Source organism: Tyto alba, unplaced genomic scaffold (assembly GCF_018691265.1).
Source record: "Tyto alba isolate M040663 unplaced genomic scaffold, T.alba_DEE_v4.0 Super-Scaffold_41, whole genome shotgun sequence".
Lineage (NCBI taxonomy): Eukaryota > Metazoa > Chordata > Aves > Strigiformes > Tytonidae > Tyto > Tyto alba.
Window position 1 is genome coordinate 10726436 of NW_024881317.1, and position 14024 is coordinate 10740459.

At 39.7% G+C, this 14024-nt stretch overlaps 1 protein-coding gene across 1 annotated transcript in view; it reads right to left on the minus strand.

Moving 5' to 3' along the window:
• Nucleotides 1-14024, minus strand: part of ADAMTSL3 (ADAMTS like 3) — a 188784-nt gene that overhangs the window by 62468 nt on the left and 112292 nt on the right. The window contains exons 8-10 of the mRNA XM_032982930.2: nt 6587-6661; nt 1098-1255; nt 57-168 (exon numbers count right to left, since the gene is read on the minus strand). Of these exons, the coding sequence (XP_032838821.2) occupies nt 57-168; nt 1098-1255; nt 6587-6661 (345 nt within the window). The remainder of the gene's footprint in view (nt 1-56; nt 169-1097; nt 1256-6586; nt 6662-14024) is intronic.

The window sequence follows — 14024 nt, forward strand, 5'->3', positions numbered from 1 at the left end:
ATCATCAACTTTTAATCTTCAGCTGTAAACAGTCCTGAAGAATTGCCATTACTTACCTCCTCCACATGTCACTGTGCAGGGGAAGAACTCTGTTTGTCTCCACTGATGACTGATGGGTTGATAGAAAAAGAACTGAACCACACTCTCTTTGGATCCAGAGTACCTGGTCTGGAGAAATTTCCATTACAATACATGTATATACTATACTCCACTGTGTGTCATTTCAAAACATAACTCATATATGATAACAGGCATAAAACCTCTAGCAAGTCTGCAGTAACAAAGTTTCCAATAGTCAAACGCCTGTACATTGTTTTGTTTTTCAAATTATTCAAGGTACTAATGTGACTATTTGATTATCTGTCCTTGGCAAAGTTCCTAACTGTATTCCGTTTTCTCTCTTCATTAGCAAAATTTTTAAAATTTGCTGGAGAGGGAAGTCTATCATTGATCTGAGCACACTGGTTCATATTCAGGCAAGTCTAACTGCACATGTGATATTGGAGATGCAAAATAAACACTACTGAAAGTCTATTTCTACAACATGACAGATACAGCCAAGTGGTGTGGTAATACTGAAACACCTGTCTTTTCCAATGGAAAGCTGCATGACCAGCTTCCTTTGGCAGTCAAATATTGATATGTTCTACATATAAATATCTGCATGTATGATGCAAGCCATTGGTATGTGGTCTGCACAGGAGAGAAATTTAAAAGGATTAGAGACAGTCAGTAGCTGAATTATCAATGTCTAAGGGAGATTCTGAGGTGCTGCTGGAAGCAATGCTCAGGTTCAGTAGGTGGCAGTCTTCAATTGGATTAACACCAATCCACTACATGGGATCATGCTGTTAATCTTTCAATATTATTTAAAACAAAAGTCATGGACATTTTTACCATTAAAGATTCTGTGGTACTTTCCAACACAGCAAAGACTTTAACCTCATAACGTTTTAATTTGTTTAGATATACTTAATATAAATTATCTCTGGACTTTAATTAGGATTTCTTATCTGCTAGCTAAAAGACTCTGTTGTACCTACTCTGTTGTACATACTTGCAATATCTTTGTAGATTTGTACATACACACATCCCACCTTGACAATGAAATCTGCTCCAAGAGGTCCCTGGATCTTTATGATTTCCCTGTCTGTACTCTTCTGAAATTCAACAGTTGTATTTTCTATGACAAATGTTCCAGGAGCATTGAAGCTGTGCTCTCCCTTGTCTCCTTGTAGCGTCTTTGACTCTATAACTAAAGGAGAAACATGCAATTAGTAAATTTGAGAAACATGCAATTAGTAAACTTAAACAGGATATTTTTTATTTTCAAGGAAGTCAGGAAGTAATGTTTACAACTGTGCCTTGCAACTAACAGTCATTTATGTGCATTAAAAAGCCCCACAAAATATCTGTGAGAATATTAGCTGCTTCAGATTATAGGCTGATATATAATTGCATGACATGTCAGCACAAGAATATCTGCATGAACACACTATTCTCTCATACCAGAGGCATTTCTGAGACAGCTTCCTATACCAAGTGCTCCATATAATTATAAAGCAATAGATTCAGCAGGACAAGCTGAAAGAAATTCAAAACAGATAGAATTATTACACAGAAAAATAACTCCTACTTCCATGCAACTCAAAAACCCAGCAATTTTAGCAGTCTCCAGAGAAGTCTGAATGGTGTCAAACTCACCAAACACTCACCTCAATACCTGTATCACTCTACCCATTCCAGAGGTCATTAACTCAACTTCGAGTATTTCCCATGTGAGCAAAAGGCCCGGCCTGGAGGTGAGGAGCTGCAGCACTGCCAGAGGGATGTCCCTTTCTCAGAACAGGTGGTGATGATAACCCTTTTTGAGCTGTTCCGTGCTCCTTGGAAACAGATTAAACAGCCCACAACCTCCAGAGGACAGATGGAGCATTTTAGGATTGAGTCACTTCTAGCAAACTGACTGAAGTATAAGTGGACAAAGCTAAAGGAAGATATTATTAATGAAGGTTGAATTCTTGGCTCTGCATAATAGAGTGTAGAGGCACAGCAAGATGCAGGACTTGAAATACACTGGTCTGGTTACAATCTATCAGAACACTGCATGAAAAAGGCATGAATCTCAGATGAGCTCAAGGCTAGCTAAAAGGAACCTTTTGATGAGCTTTAACTACACTCTTTCTCCAGCTACCTTGACTTTTTTGGTACTTTAAACAGTTACCTAATTCAGGCGAGAAAATTTAGATTAAGAGTATCTGTTTCTATCTGCACTGAAAACATACTCTGAATGCTCCAGTCTATCATTACTGTTTTCTTCCTTAATATCTTTTAAAATACAAATGCATTCTGGAGCATCCCCAATAAAAAGAGAGCAAAGAAATTCTAGAAGAAATTAACTTCCATGAAAAGTACAAACATTATCCCAAGTTTCTAAGCATTAGGCTCAGCTGTGCTCATAGGTATAACAAAGATCACATACATGGCTGGAAGGAAGGACATGCTTTTAGGAAATGACTCTATGTTGATTACAGGGTAGAGATCTAGTGGTGAATCAAATGTACTTTGTCAAAGAGAATAAATAAATCTCTGGGAATCAAAGTGCCCCATTGTCCAATGCATTTCCATAAGGAACAAACAGATATAAAGAAATCACAGAAGAAGCAACAAGCATTTAGATGATTACTACGTATTTTTGTTGGTCACTTTTATGGAAGCTTCCTTTTCCGATTGCATTACAAAATAACCTTTTAAATATCCGGAACTCAGCATTCTTGAATTAAGCTTCTGCAAGCCTTGACCCCAAACTTACACTGCTTAACACTAAGTATTAATGCATGGTGCCTGTTATTCTGTCATTTTGTTGAGTAGGAGTCAATTCAGGAAATCTCAAGTATTTCCAACTCCACATAAATTCAGTAGGATTCTCAGGATTACAGGACCCCTTTGAAACTAGCTTTTAAGATTGCATAGCAAGACATCTGGCTGTTGCAAAAAGATGTTAAAACTGTTAATTTGGTGACCTGAGCTGCATTACTTCACAGTCTTTATGCTACTTTGCTTAATAAAAAATTATTTTTTATGTTTATCTAAGCACAAACCAAGAATATTGTTCACCAACCAGCAACATCATAACTCACTGAGAGCTGACATATATTTAAGTTAGAGCTACATGAAATTTGAATCCAAAGCATGTGTTTATTTGCAAGGTCCAGCTACAGAGGGATGGCCTGTATCTCTGGAGATCGTGTCAATGGAACTTAGAACAGCTGCTCAGATTTTCCCAGCAGTGTGTCAAACAGGGAGATGAAGAGCTATTCCATAGCACAATGGATAACCACTGACACAATATATTCCTGCTCAGCAGTATCTAGTGCTTGTCATCACAGGCCTCTAAAACAGAGTGAAACCAACCATCTAGTATACGTAATGCATACGTAACGTAATAATTCTTACTAGGGAGAAGTTCCCAAAAAAAGACTACCTGATTGATTTCAGAGTAATAACTGGGAACAAAGGTTTCACCAACTGGCTTATAGGTAAGGTTTAGAAGAGAATTCACCAAATATTTATTTGTTCCACTGGGTCCTGTAAGCCTGGAGGGGTGGGAAGCTTGACTTCAGGAGTAAGCTTCCCCATCCTAAATTAGGGAAACACTTCCTTGAGGGGTCTTTAGTACTCCAGATGTGCAGAGTCATAAGGATGGAATTCCTTGAGTGCCCACCTGTTCCTGTGCCTATCAAGATAATCACTGGTGCAAAGACCAGTAACTGTCTGTCTTTGTGTTACTTCCCTTACCTTGATAAAAAGAATGTTTTCCCCATGAAAATGCCTTGCCCAACTGTGGATGGAAGACCCACCACAAAAGCCTCATACTCTTAGCAGCAGGCAGGAGTAAGGCAGCGTGGCATGGGGAACCCACTGCAGATACCTCACTGTGTAGAGAGATGCATGGAGGAATTCCCAGGAAAGAACTCCTGATTCCAGTGTAAGAAGGAGCAAATCATGTTTCAACCCAAAAGCTCTTTCTTTTCCATACAATTCATTTGTAACTAGCACAATTCAGGGGCCCAAAAGAAAACGTGTTATTTTCAAAATGCAATCAAGATTGACTTCCTCTTAGCATCTGTCAAAAGACAGTACACAGATGCATAGCTACATACTGTCAGGTAATGCAAATCACTGTAAGCAGAGAAGGAATTGACAAAAAGGGGAAAAAAGAGTTTCAGTTCTTTTTAATGAAGTTTAACCTCACTAAGTTCATGAACTCGGTTATCTAGCATTAACCACTTGTAAAAATATTAGCTTCAGCTTTTCCTGTTTCAGTCTTTCTCTTGATTCTAATGACCTTAAAACAACTGCTAGAAAAGCCATAATATAGTCCAAATCAAAACCAAAACCAACACAATGAAACATTTTATTCATAACCATTTTTTAATTCATTTTTTGGTTATTTTCCAACAAAGCATTCATAAAACCCAAGCAGACAGAAGTACAAGAGGGACCTATTTGTAAAAAAACCCAAAGTAACACCTTTGCTCTCTGATGAATCTGTTGCCTGTCCTAAAGTGTCCATACACACAAACAAAATAACTGTTTTTACCAGCTACACAGAAATGCAGTGTTTCCTAAAACACTAAGCTGCTGATCGTAAAACAATGTTCAGAGCATTTATTTGTTTAAAATCTGTTAAGCGCTACATCTCCAACCACATTTCCATTTTTGATTAATCCAGCAGCTGTGTTTCTCTGGAACAAGAGCAGATCATAAAACCCAGGATGAAGCACAAAGGAGCACAAGATAAAGGGAAAAGTGCCAGACACTCCATAGCACTCTTCGAGGGTTCACTATGGTCGCTGACTTTACTTGAAGAGTAACTATACACAGGCAACAGGAGGCAGTATAAAATTCTACAATAGGCAGTCCCTGCTCCACCTGGAAGTTCAGTTCCTTACAAATCAGGAAGAATATCTCTGACAAATGCAGACTGTAATTATAGGCCATTATTTTTTAAATTCTGCCTTTAATTATACCAGCACACCCACACAGAAGTCAATGAAGTTGCAGACCAAAGATCACTTGATATTTTCTGTTAAGTGACAAACACCCACAAACATACATATAGCCAGAAAGGCAGACAAGCAAACTGTCCCAAAGCACATCCCCTAGAACATCAGTTCTTGAAGATCTGGCTACGAAGCCAGAAGCAATTTCCACCTCTCTCCCCACAACAGCTCTCACTTATTTTTCACCTCTGTCATTTTAATTTTAGGTAACAAATGTCTGAATCTTCACAGATTTGTGAACAGATGTGCTGGGGGAAGTGGTTAAAGGAACATTTCACAGTTCTCATCCAACTAGAGAACCAGCTAACAATGGTAATGCTAAGCCACAGCTTCTTTACGGAACCACCTGGGTAGGAAGCCAGAAGCACTCTGTACTTAGTTACTGAGTTTCTGCTGCATTCCTCAGGAGCTTTCCAGAAATCCCCCAGGAGCCACTGAATCTAGTACTTTTTGTTCATATGAAGCTGAAGCAACAACATCCTTCTGCAGAACTACTTAAGAAAGATCAAGAATCCTGACCTGAACTGGTCAGGATGACTCCCAGTTTTACATGAATATTATTTATTTCAAGGTAAGTTCAGCTTTGTACATTGTTGATATTAGTGTTACATCTGGAAGTTATTGTCACTCTAGAGCTGCTCTAAAGTGGAAACCTTAATTTTTCCTTTGAAAGAAAATACCAATATATTCTTCAAAGCAAACAGATGAACGATTTTCAGATAAAAAGCATTTCTGTCTTCTATCTACATATCTCAGAGCAGTAGAAGTCTATTTTATTTCTATGATTCAGACTAAGTCTTCCACTTTTCCTAATAAAAAATTGCTCAGAATGTTAAATTAATGGTTTATTTAACTGCTTGGTATGGCAGTCCCACTTACCACTGAAACGATTAGTTCTTTATGTAAAGTAGGCTGTAAATTAACATAGATGCTACCATCAGCCTTACAGAAAATACTAGGAAACAAATATCTAACAGAATAGCAAACTGTTTCTCACAGATGGTATATAATGTCCAAAAGTATTACAAGGAAACAAGACTTGTGTAGTTTATATTATATATTTTGTTTACCTTACCTTATTTTTACCTGTATAACTTTTCCTTGAGCACCGCTCACTGACCAAGTGTGACTTCAACTGGATTATTTACACTATCTCAGCCTCTTCAACAGAAATCTGATGGTGGGTTACACAAGCGCTACTGATCCCACACATAACCATTTGAAAGTAATGTTGATGTAATTGTTTGCATGCAGTTTAAGAGTGTACCATATTTTAGACATATTATATAAGAATTTATTGGTTTGAATAAATCTAGAAACCACCATTATGTATACTATTTATTTTTACTAAGTGGACTTGCAGTTTTCTGCAGGTTTTTCTTGAGGCTGGATATTAAAGGTGGGAAGAGGAATCAATGTCATGATCTTACCCACATTCCCAAAGTTTGGATGAGTTCAGATATAAGGTTCTGGTTTTATCTTCTGCCTATGAATAAACAGATAAAACAGCTCAGTCATACCTAGGTGTGCTGGTCCTTTTAGGGTAATTCTCACACTGCGACTCCCATGTGGTACAGCAATCACGGTTTCTTCCCCTAGGAAAATTAAAGAACTGTTTTAGAAGTTACCTTGCATCAGGGAATTTGCACATCACAGAACTAGACTGAAAACCTTCAAATGTGTCTAAAAATATTTAACAGATTTCACAATTTTTCTATTAAAAATAATCATATGTTATTTTATTAAGTACAGTATACTGAGTTTGTTCACTATGCTATGCAACTATTAAGACCTATGAACGGACTTGTAAATCTTTCTTGCTATTGGAATATTATTTGCTATTAACAAAAACAACTGAAATGTCAGTAGTGTATTAGGAACATATTTACGCTCTGTTGTCCTAGTTTTATTTCCTAATCACTGAATTGACATAAGGAATCTGCTAAGTAGTACTTCCCCCTTACAAAAGTCTGCAGCTGTTCAGTCTCATTTTGCCCACACCTCATTTCCTGCTGCAGGTCACAACTTTAATAAGTGGCCGGACTTACAGGAAATAAATCATCTAGTTAACATTAACCCTTAACCAATTACAGACCAGTTAAGAGCAAATATATATTAGCTATAATGTATATGTTATAACAGAGTGTCTGCATCTGACTTACCATCTAAGATCATTCCTTCCACTAAGAGCCTCAATTTAAAATTAACTATAAACCAAACCAGCCCTGAATAGGACATGTCAATACAAAATAGCTTTTGGCTGCCTGAATGGCCTCTTCGTATATAAATGTACAACACACTTACTTCAGTGCGTTTTACAAAGGCAGAAAGTTATTACTTTCCATCTCAAATGTAGGAAATCTGTGATTTGCCCATGCAAACTGAATTAACATTCAAATCAATAGACCAGTCTTTCACGCCAACAAGAGCAGTGCTCTCAGAAAAGGGTATGCACACACAGTGCACGACAGGGATATCCACAAAAGGATGAGAGAAGTGCCTAAGCAATAAAGTACCAATGTGCTGTCTCCCATTTTCATCACAGTCCAACTGCAAATCCTTCTTTGGGGCAGGACCTGCAAAAATGGGCCCACTGCAGGTACGCCCTGCAGAGGGTGCTGTGTTCAGTGATGGCATTACATTGTATCTAGGGGCTGGTGTAAAGGAAGTTCATTTTTGAAAATTCAAAAAGTAATGTGAGTTGAAGGTCAGTGATACGCTGGCTCCAGAATTACTCATACAATATTGAGATGAAGAACAACTGAGTTTAGTCTTAACTAAAAAACAGTTGAAGAATGTTTCTTTCCACGTTAGATGCTGAATTATCAGCTTCTGGTTTACATCTCCTTAGCATAAGTATAAAATCCTGCCAAATGTTCAGGATACTTCAAGCAAATACTGCAATTATTTTTTCTGAAATAAACACCTTCTTACGTTACAGTTTTTATATCGCCAATTTCTAGGAAGGACATTTAAATATAACAATTTATTTTGGATGTAATAAAATATGATCTTTATTAATTTCATACTTGGGTATTCCACCAGAGTGCAAAATACTACAGTAAGAACAATAATACAGTTAAAGAGCCCTGGAAAAAACATTAACTACTGAACCACTTAATATCTTTTCGCATCTTGGTTTTTCATCAGGCGAGTTGCTAAAGATAGCCAGAAGGTAGTGGATGTGTATATCTTCAAAGTAAGGAAATAACTACTGAATTCATATGTGCTCTACAGTGTTTGAGAGAAAGCAGGTTTGAGGGGCCCATCTGTCCCTATTTGGTCAGGAATTGTATCCCGTCTTGACAACCAACCCGCAGTTACAGACAAAACCTCAAAAATAAGAGTCTGATTGTGACCAGTGCTGAACACATGCAACTGCTGTTTTGAAGTGGAACCAAGGGCACTCTGTGCTGAACGGACAAGGCCCAGATTTGCAGATGTTCAGAGATGTGTAGGACTGCTCCTCTTGAGAACAACCAGGGTCATTCTGCTGTGCTTCCTCCACCTCCTTACAGCAAGCTCCACTCGCCTTGGCAGGCCTTGTTGATCCCTTTTCAGGATGCTTCACATTCCTTTAGCAGTACTACAGACATTCCACCCTCACCGAAGCACACTCTGATATGGTCCAAAAGTCTCAGGGGGGTGCTAAATTTGGTGTTTCTCTGTGGCGGAGACAATATTACCAGAAAGTATTTTATTTGCATTAGAGGAGTTGACTGAGTTCAGCGCCCCAGCAATGTTCAACCTTTGCAGCCCCACAGACCTGTCAAGGCGTCTGACAGCAGGAGATTCTTGTAACCTGACTGAGATAATTATGGCCTAGTGCAGTCCTTCCATGAGATGAAGTAAAATATAAGAAAAAACAGAAGTGAGAATTTTGGAATTCTGAACCAAGATGGGGAATTGGAAGAAAATGGGACAGAGCTGACCTAAGGGTCTTCACCTTCTCCTGAGGACAGCTTTAACTTCCTATGAAACAGTAGTTACGATTGTCCAGGTCTGGCTCCAAAACTATATATTCCAAAGGTTTCTCGTTCTCAGCTGAATCATATAATTCATATTCGGAAAGGAACACAAGGCCCTGTAAACCCATTTAAAAATGGTTATGATGTACATCTCCCATTAAATCGGTAGGATCCACACTGTTAAAAGCATTGAAATCATATGAAAATGCAAGGGGAAACTGCTACCCTGAAGTTTATAATCAGAATTTCCAACTAACATTCCACCTTCCCCTCCCTTGCCCCCCTTCTACTATTTATGTGTATTTGAAAGTTAATTGCTGACCTTTGTCTAAAGCTGAAAACAAGTAAGGCCAAAATCATCTGGAACATGCAGAAACACTAGACTGTAAAATCTGATTTTAGAGTCACAAAGCTCACCTTAAAACCTGAGAAACCGGTGAAGTATTGTCTCTCTATTCTAACACTGCTTCCACTATAGGGATTCTTGAGGGCATGGTGGGTCAATCTTTCTCCAGCACCTGCTTGAAATGGACTTTCTGCTCTTACGTGGGTACTCTCAGCAAATGTGTGTGCACACACTACACACAGCACTTGCTGATTAAGCTCCTGGATTGCTTTTACTTTAGATGGCAAGGTTTGAACCTGTTTCTATGGTGTTAACATGGATTTAGATTTTGGATTTCAATGAGAGCAAGATCAGACTCCCTGCTATGGTAAGACTGGGAGCTAATCCCCAGGATCAAAATAAAGGATCCACATTCCTGAGCTCAGTCCAATTCAGCAGGTTTTATTTATTTTTCCATGTGGGCCATGGTGGACCCATTTACTGTTTCACATATGGGCCAGTTGGGATTTCTCCCCATCTCCTTCTAAAGCAAGGCAGAGGGTTTATTTCAGGCCTATAAAAACTGTTTCTTTCCATGTATTTGCTCAGCTCTTATCTGCTAGTCCTCCAGTTCTGATTAAAGGCCTATGTGCTCTCAAAATACAAAGAACAATAGCCCAGGAACAACTACCAGCACAAGGGAACTAAAATGCTGAAAATGTCTGAAGCCTTATTGGAGTGGCTCCCCTCAGCCACTCTAACATTAGGCGTAATCTCAGAAGACACTGATGCTGCAGTATGTGCTGACTTGCCTAATGATAAGAATCTGTGCAAAGCATACTCTTTAAGAGACACCTGAACTAGATAGGTATGTGCTACTGAAAGCAGCAGTTATATATCCTAACCATAAAAGTTGAAAAAAAAAAAAAATTGCAAAATTTGTATGGGCACATCCTTTCTGTCCTTGAGTCCTTCCCTCTCCAGTCACGTTCTCCCACTCCTCTGTACCTCTACCCCTTTGTCCACTGGTCTTGCAATTCAAGGCTGTCTCTTCATCTGAGTGCCACATCTTTGCATTGGTGAGTAAGTTCTTCTAAGGTGTGGTAACATGGTTTTAAGATAAACAGTGTGGCCTCAAGATATTTTAGTTACACACTTACTTCTTTTTACTTTTGGACACCTCTTCTAGAATTTGTAGGCACTGGAAAAAATGTACAAATACACACAGTAAGCAGCCCATCAAGAAAATTGATCTCAAGGAAATCCAGTGCAAAATAAATAATTAAATAGCCAGTGTTCTTACACAGGAATTTCTCGGAGTAAGACTGTGCTGGGTTTGTGTGGCACAGTTTTTGGTAGATGGGGAGGGGGCTACAGTGGCAGTCCCTGTGAGAAGCTCCTCAAAAGCTCCCCCAGCTCCAAATCGGACCCACCTCTGGCCAAGGCCAAGACCATTAGCGATGGTGGCTAAGCCTCTGTGAGAATGCATCTAAGAAGGCAAATCTGAGAGGGGGTGGGGACTTGTAAGGAAAAGTTATGAGAAGGACACCTATGTGAACACTGAGGTCAGTGGAAGGAGGAAGGAGGGGAGGTGTGCTGGAGCAGAGACCCCTGTATCCCCTGGCGAGACAGCAGGACCACCCCCTGCCACCACAGAGGTCCACAGTGGAGCAGAGACCGACCTGCAGCCTGTGGAGGAGCCCACACCAGAGCAAGCATCTGCACCTAAAGAAGACCAGGACTCTGAGGTGAGAAGTGGCCCCTGCTGTTATAGTTTGGCACTGGGAGGACTGCAACGCATTGGGGTGACTCAAGCTGAAGCAGCATAGGAATGGCTGCAGCCTGTGGGAAGGATTCACACCAGGGAAAGGTTGGGGAGGACTCTCTCCCATGAGAGGGGAGCTGCATGGAACAGGAGAAGAATGTGTGGAGTTCCCCCACAACCAGGCCCTGAGGAGGAAGAAACGGCAGACTGACCATCCCCTGTCCCCTGTGCCACTGGAGGGGAGGAGGTAGAGAGATCAGGAGCAGAGCTGAGCCCGGGAAGAAGGGAGGGGTTGAGGGAGGTGTTTTGGGGATGTGGTGGCTCTTCTCACTGTCCCACTAGATCCGTTGTGTTGTTTTTGTTAATGTTTGTATTAAAACGATAGGGTTTTTTTCTTCCCCTAATGAGTCTGTCTCTTGCTCTTGACCATAATGGGTAAGTCACCCCTCCCTGCCCTTATCTCAATTCCTGAGCCTTTTGTTTCATTTTCTGCTTCCCAGTGCTGGGAGGGTAGTGAGTGAATAGCTGCATGGTGCTCAGTTGCCCTCTGGGCTCAAACCATGACAAGAGAGATCAGGAAAGTAAAGAAGGAGGCTTTGCACTACCTATGTAAACCAACCCAAGTAAACAAACCAAACTAGACTGAAATGGTGCTGAAGACCCAGCATCCACGCTATACACATTGCAGGTGCTTCACTTTGGACTAACTCTAGTCTGATCCCATGGACTGCGTAGTCAGTAGCTGTTGGAGCACGTTAAGTGCTTTTCTGAGACACATCTTCCAGTTTAGTTTCATCCAAAAAAATCGAGTTTATGCTCTCCAAGACCACTCCATGGTGTGAACTGATGAGCAGTGTGGTAGGAGCATGATGAAATTTGCTTCAAAAAAACACGCTTCTTATCCAAACTGAAATGCTAATGTACCAGCATTCTATCCCTCCACACACACAGTTTTCCTGCCAAATCAGTCCCAATTCCTTGTCCTGGCTCTACATACAGTTGATTTTTTCCCCTTCCTCTCCAAGTGTCTCTGACTCCTCCTCCCACTCCAGATTCCTTATCTAATCGCAGTCTTTTGCTCTTCCTCTTTTCCCTTGACCCAACGTATCTGTACAGCCAGTCCTAGGTCCTCCTCCCACCTTCCCATATCCGTCTTTCCTTCACCATATGAACTAATGTCAATTTTTTCTGCCCAGCTAGTCTTATCTTGTCTTTTCCTCTTCTCATGTGATTACATAACCCCCAGTCACAAGTCTGAAGGTCGGGAGAGTCAGAAGCTCTCCACAAAATCTCTTCCGTAATGCCTGAATGTGAGACAGAAGGCATCATAGAGTTCATCCCATGGTACCCATTCTACACTGCAGCAAGGTAGAAAGCAAGAGCAACCTCAATGACACTTTTTAATAGCTTAGCTCTGGAATAGCAACATGTTAATTTATTCTAAGGAGACCGCACACACATGATCTGTTTGCAGTTAGGACACATAAGCTAGAGAACACTTAAAAGTTTTCTGAAATGACAGCTGTTAGCATCCAAGAAGCCTCTACAGAGCCTGAAGGAAAAGGTTTTTTTATTTTTTGAAGGGTTGTAGTAAAATATGTGTTGATGTTCACAGATATTGCAAAAGACTTGTCCATGACCAGAAGACCATTGCCTGCCAAATTTCAAATCCCTGATCCGTAATCAAATCCAACAATGGGGGATGTTAAGACATACTAAAGAAAAGGTTTCAGGAATGTTTTGACAGTGGGAAACAACATGTTTTTCTCTGCTGTCCCTGGAATATGCTGAGTTGTTTTGGCTGAATTTTCCCCAAAACATTCAGCACCTGGCATGGAAAGTTTCTGACCCGACTGTTGAATTTTGGCAAAAAATCATTTCTATAAAGTGAAGTATCAGGCAACCTTGACAATGGGGGTTACTAACAACATGTATGCTGATTTCAAAGAGGGCAAAAAACCTTAAGGAAGCAGGTTGTCACAAAGCTGAGCCAGCTGATGATAGTGAACAGGGAGCCTTGTAAAAGGCCTCTGTTCAAATAAATGACCAAAGTGAAATTAGGTTTTTCGTTAAGTGTGCTTGGGGCTGATGACACATAAACATGTGACAATAAGTGACCAATGGTAAATTACACAAATGCCATAGGAAATAAAACCTATGGCAAGAAGAATTCAGTTACAAAGCTATCGACATTGAAAACTTTTGTGTGAAGCTTTTAGCAAAAAGTTAAGAAAAGTAAAACTTGCAAGTATCAAACAGTTTGAGAAAGAAATAAAACCAGATTAGGACAAGCCTGTGCCTTCAACTTCACTCCCTGTTAACTTCAGAACCAGCATATCTTTTCTTCTTCCTTGGTATCAGAACCAGAACTCTTTCCTATAGTTTCTTGCCAATAATGGTGCAGAAGCAGACATCAAGGCCCAATCCTACAATTTTTCCATGTGCACAAAGTGCAGTGGAGTTAATGGGAGTTCCATGCATATAGTAGCAGAAACATCAGGCCCATGATATCTCATTTCCCAATGGGATGGTACATTTTACAACCTATTACACTTTTTGTTTGAATATCATTAGTCAAACCTTTAATCATTTTACCAGAATGTTAGAATCTGGCTTGCTGGCAGAAGACTAACTTACTTTGTCTTTCAAATGCAATTAAGTGTTAGTGGAAAAAATAAAGAACTTTTGAAATGACAGTTCATTTCATATTTGCAAAACAATAAGCTTTCTTTCAGTGCTGTTTAGCTATCCAATCAAAGAAAGGTATTCATTTTATGTAAAAACATATAAAGAAGAAAATAGAGTCCTTGATGAGAAATCATTTGCTATCAATGTCTAAATTTCTTTTTCTAAAAATAAGGACCAAGATAACCAGGCACTTTTATTTTCCCTTATGTCTC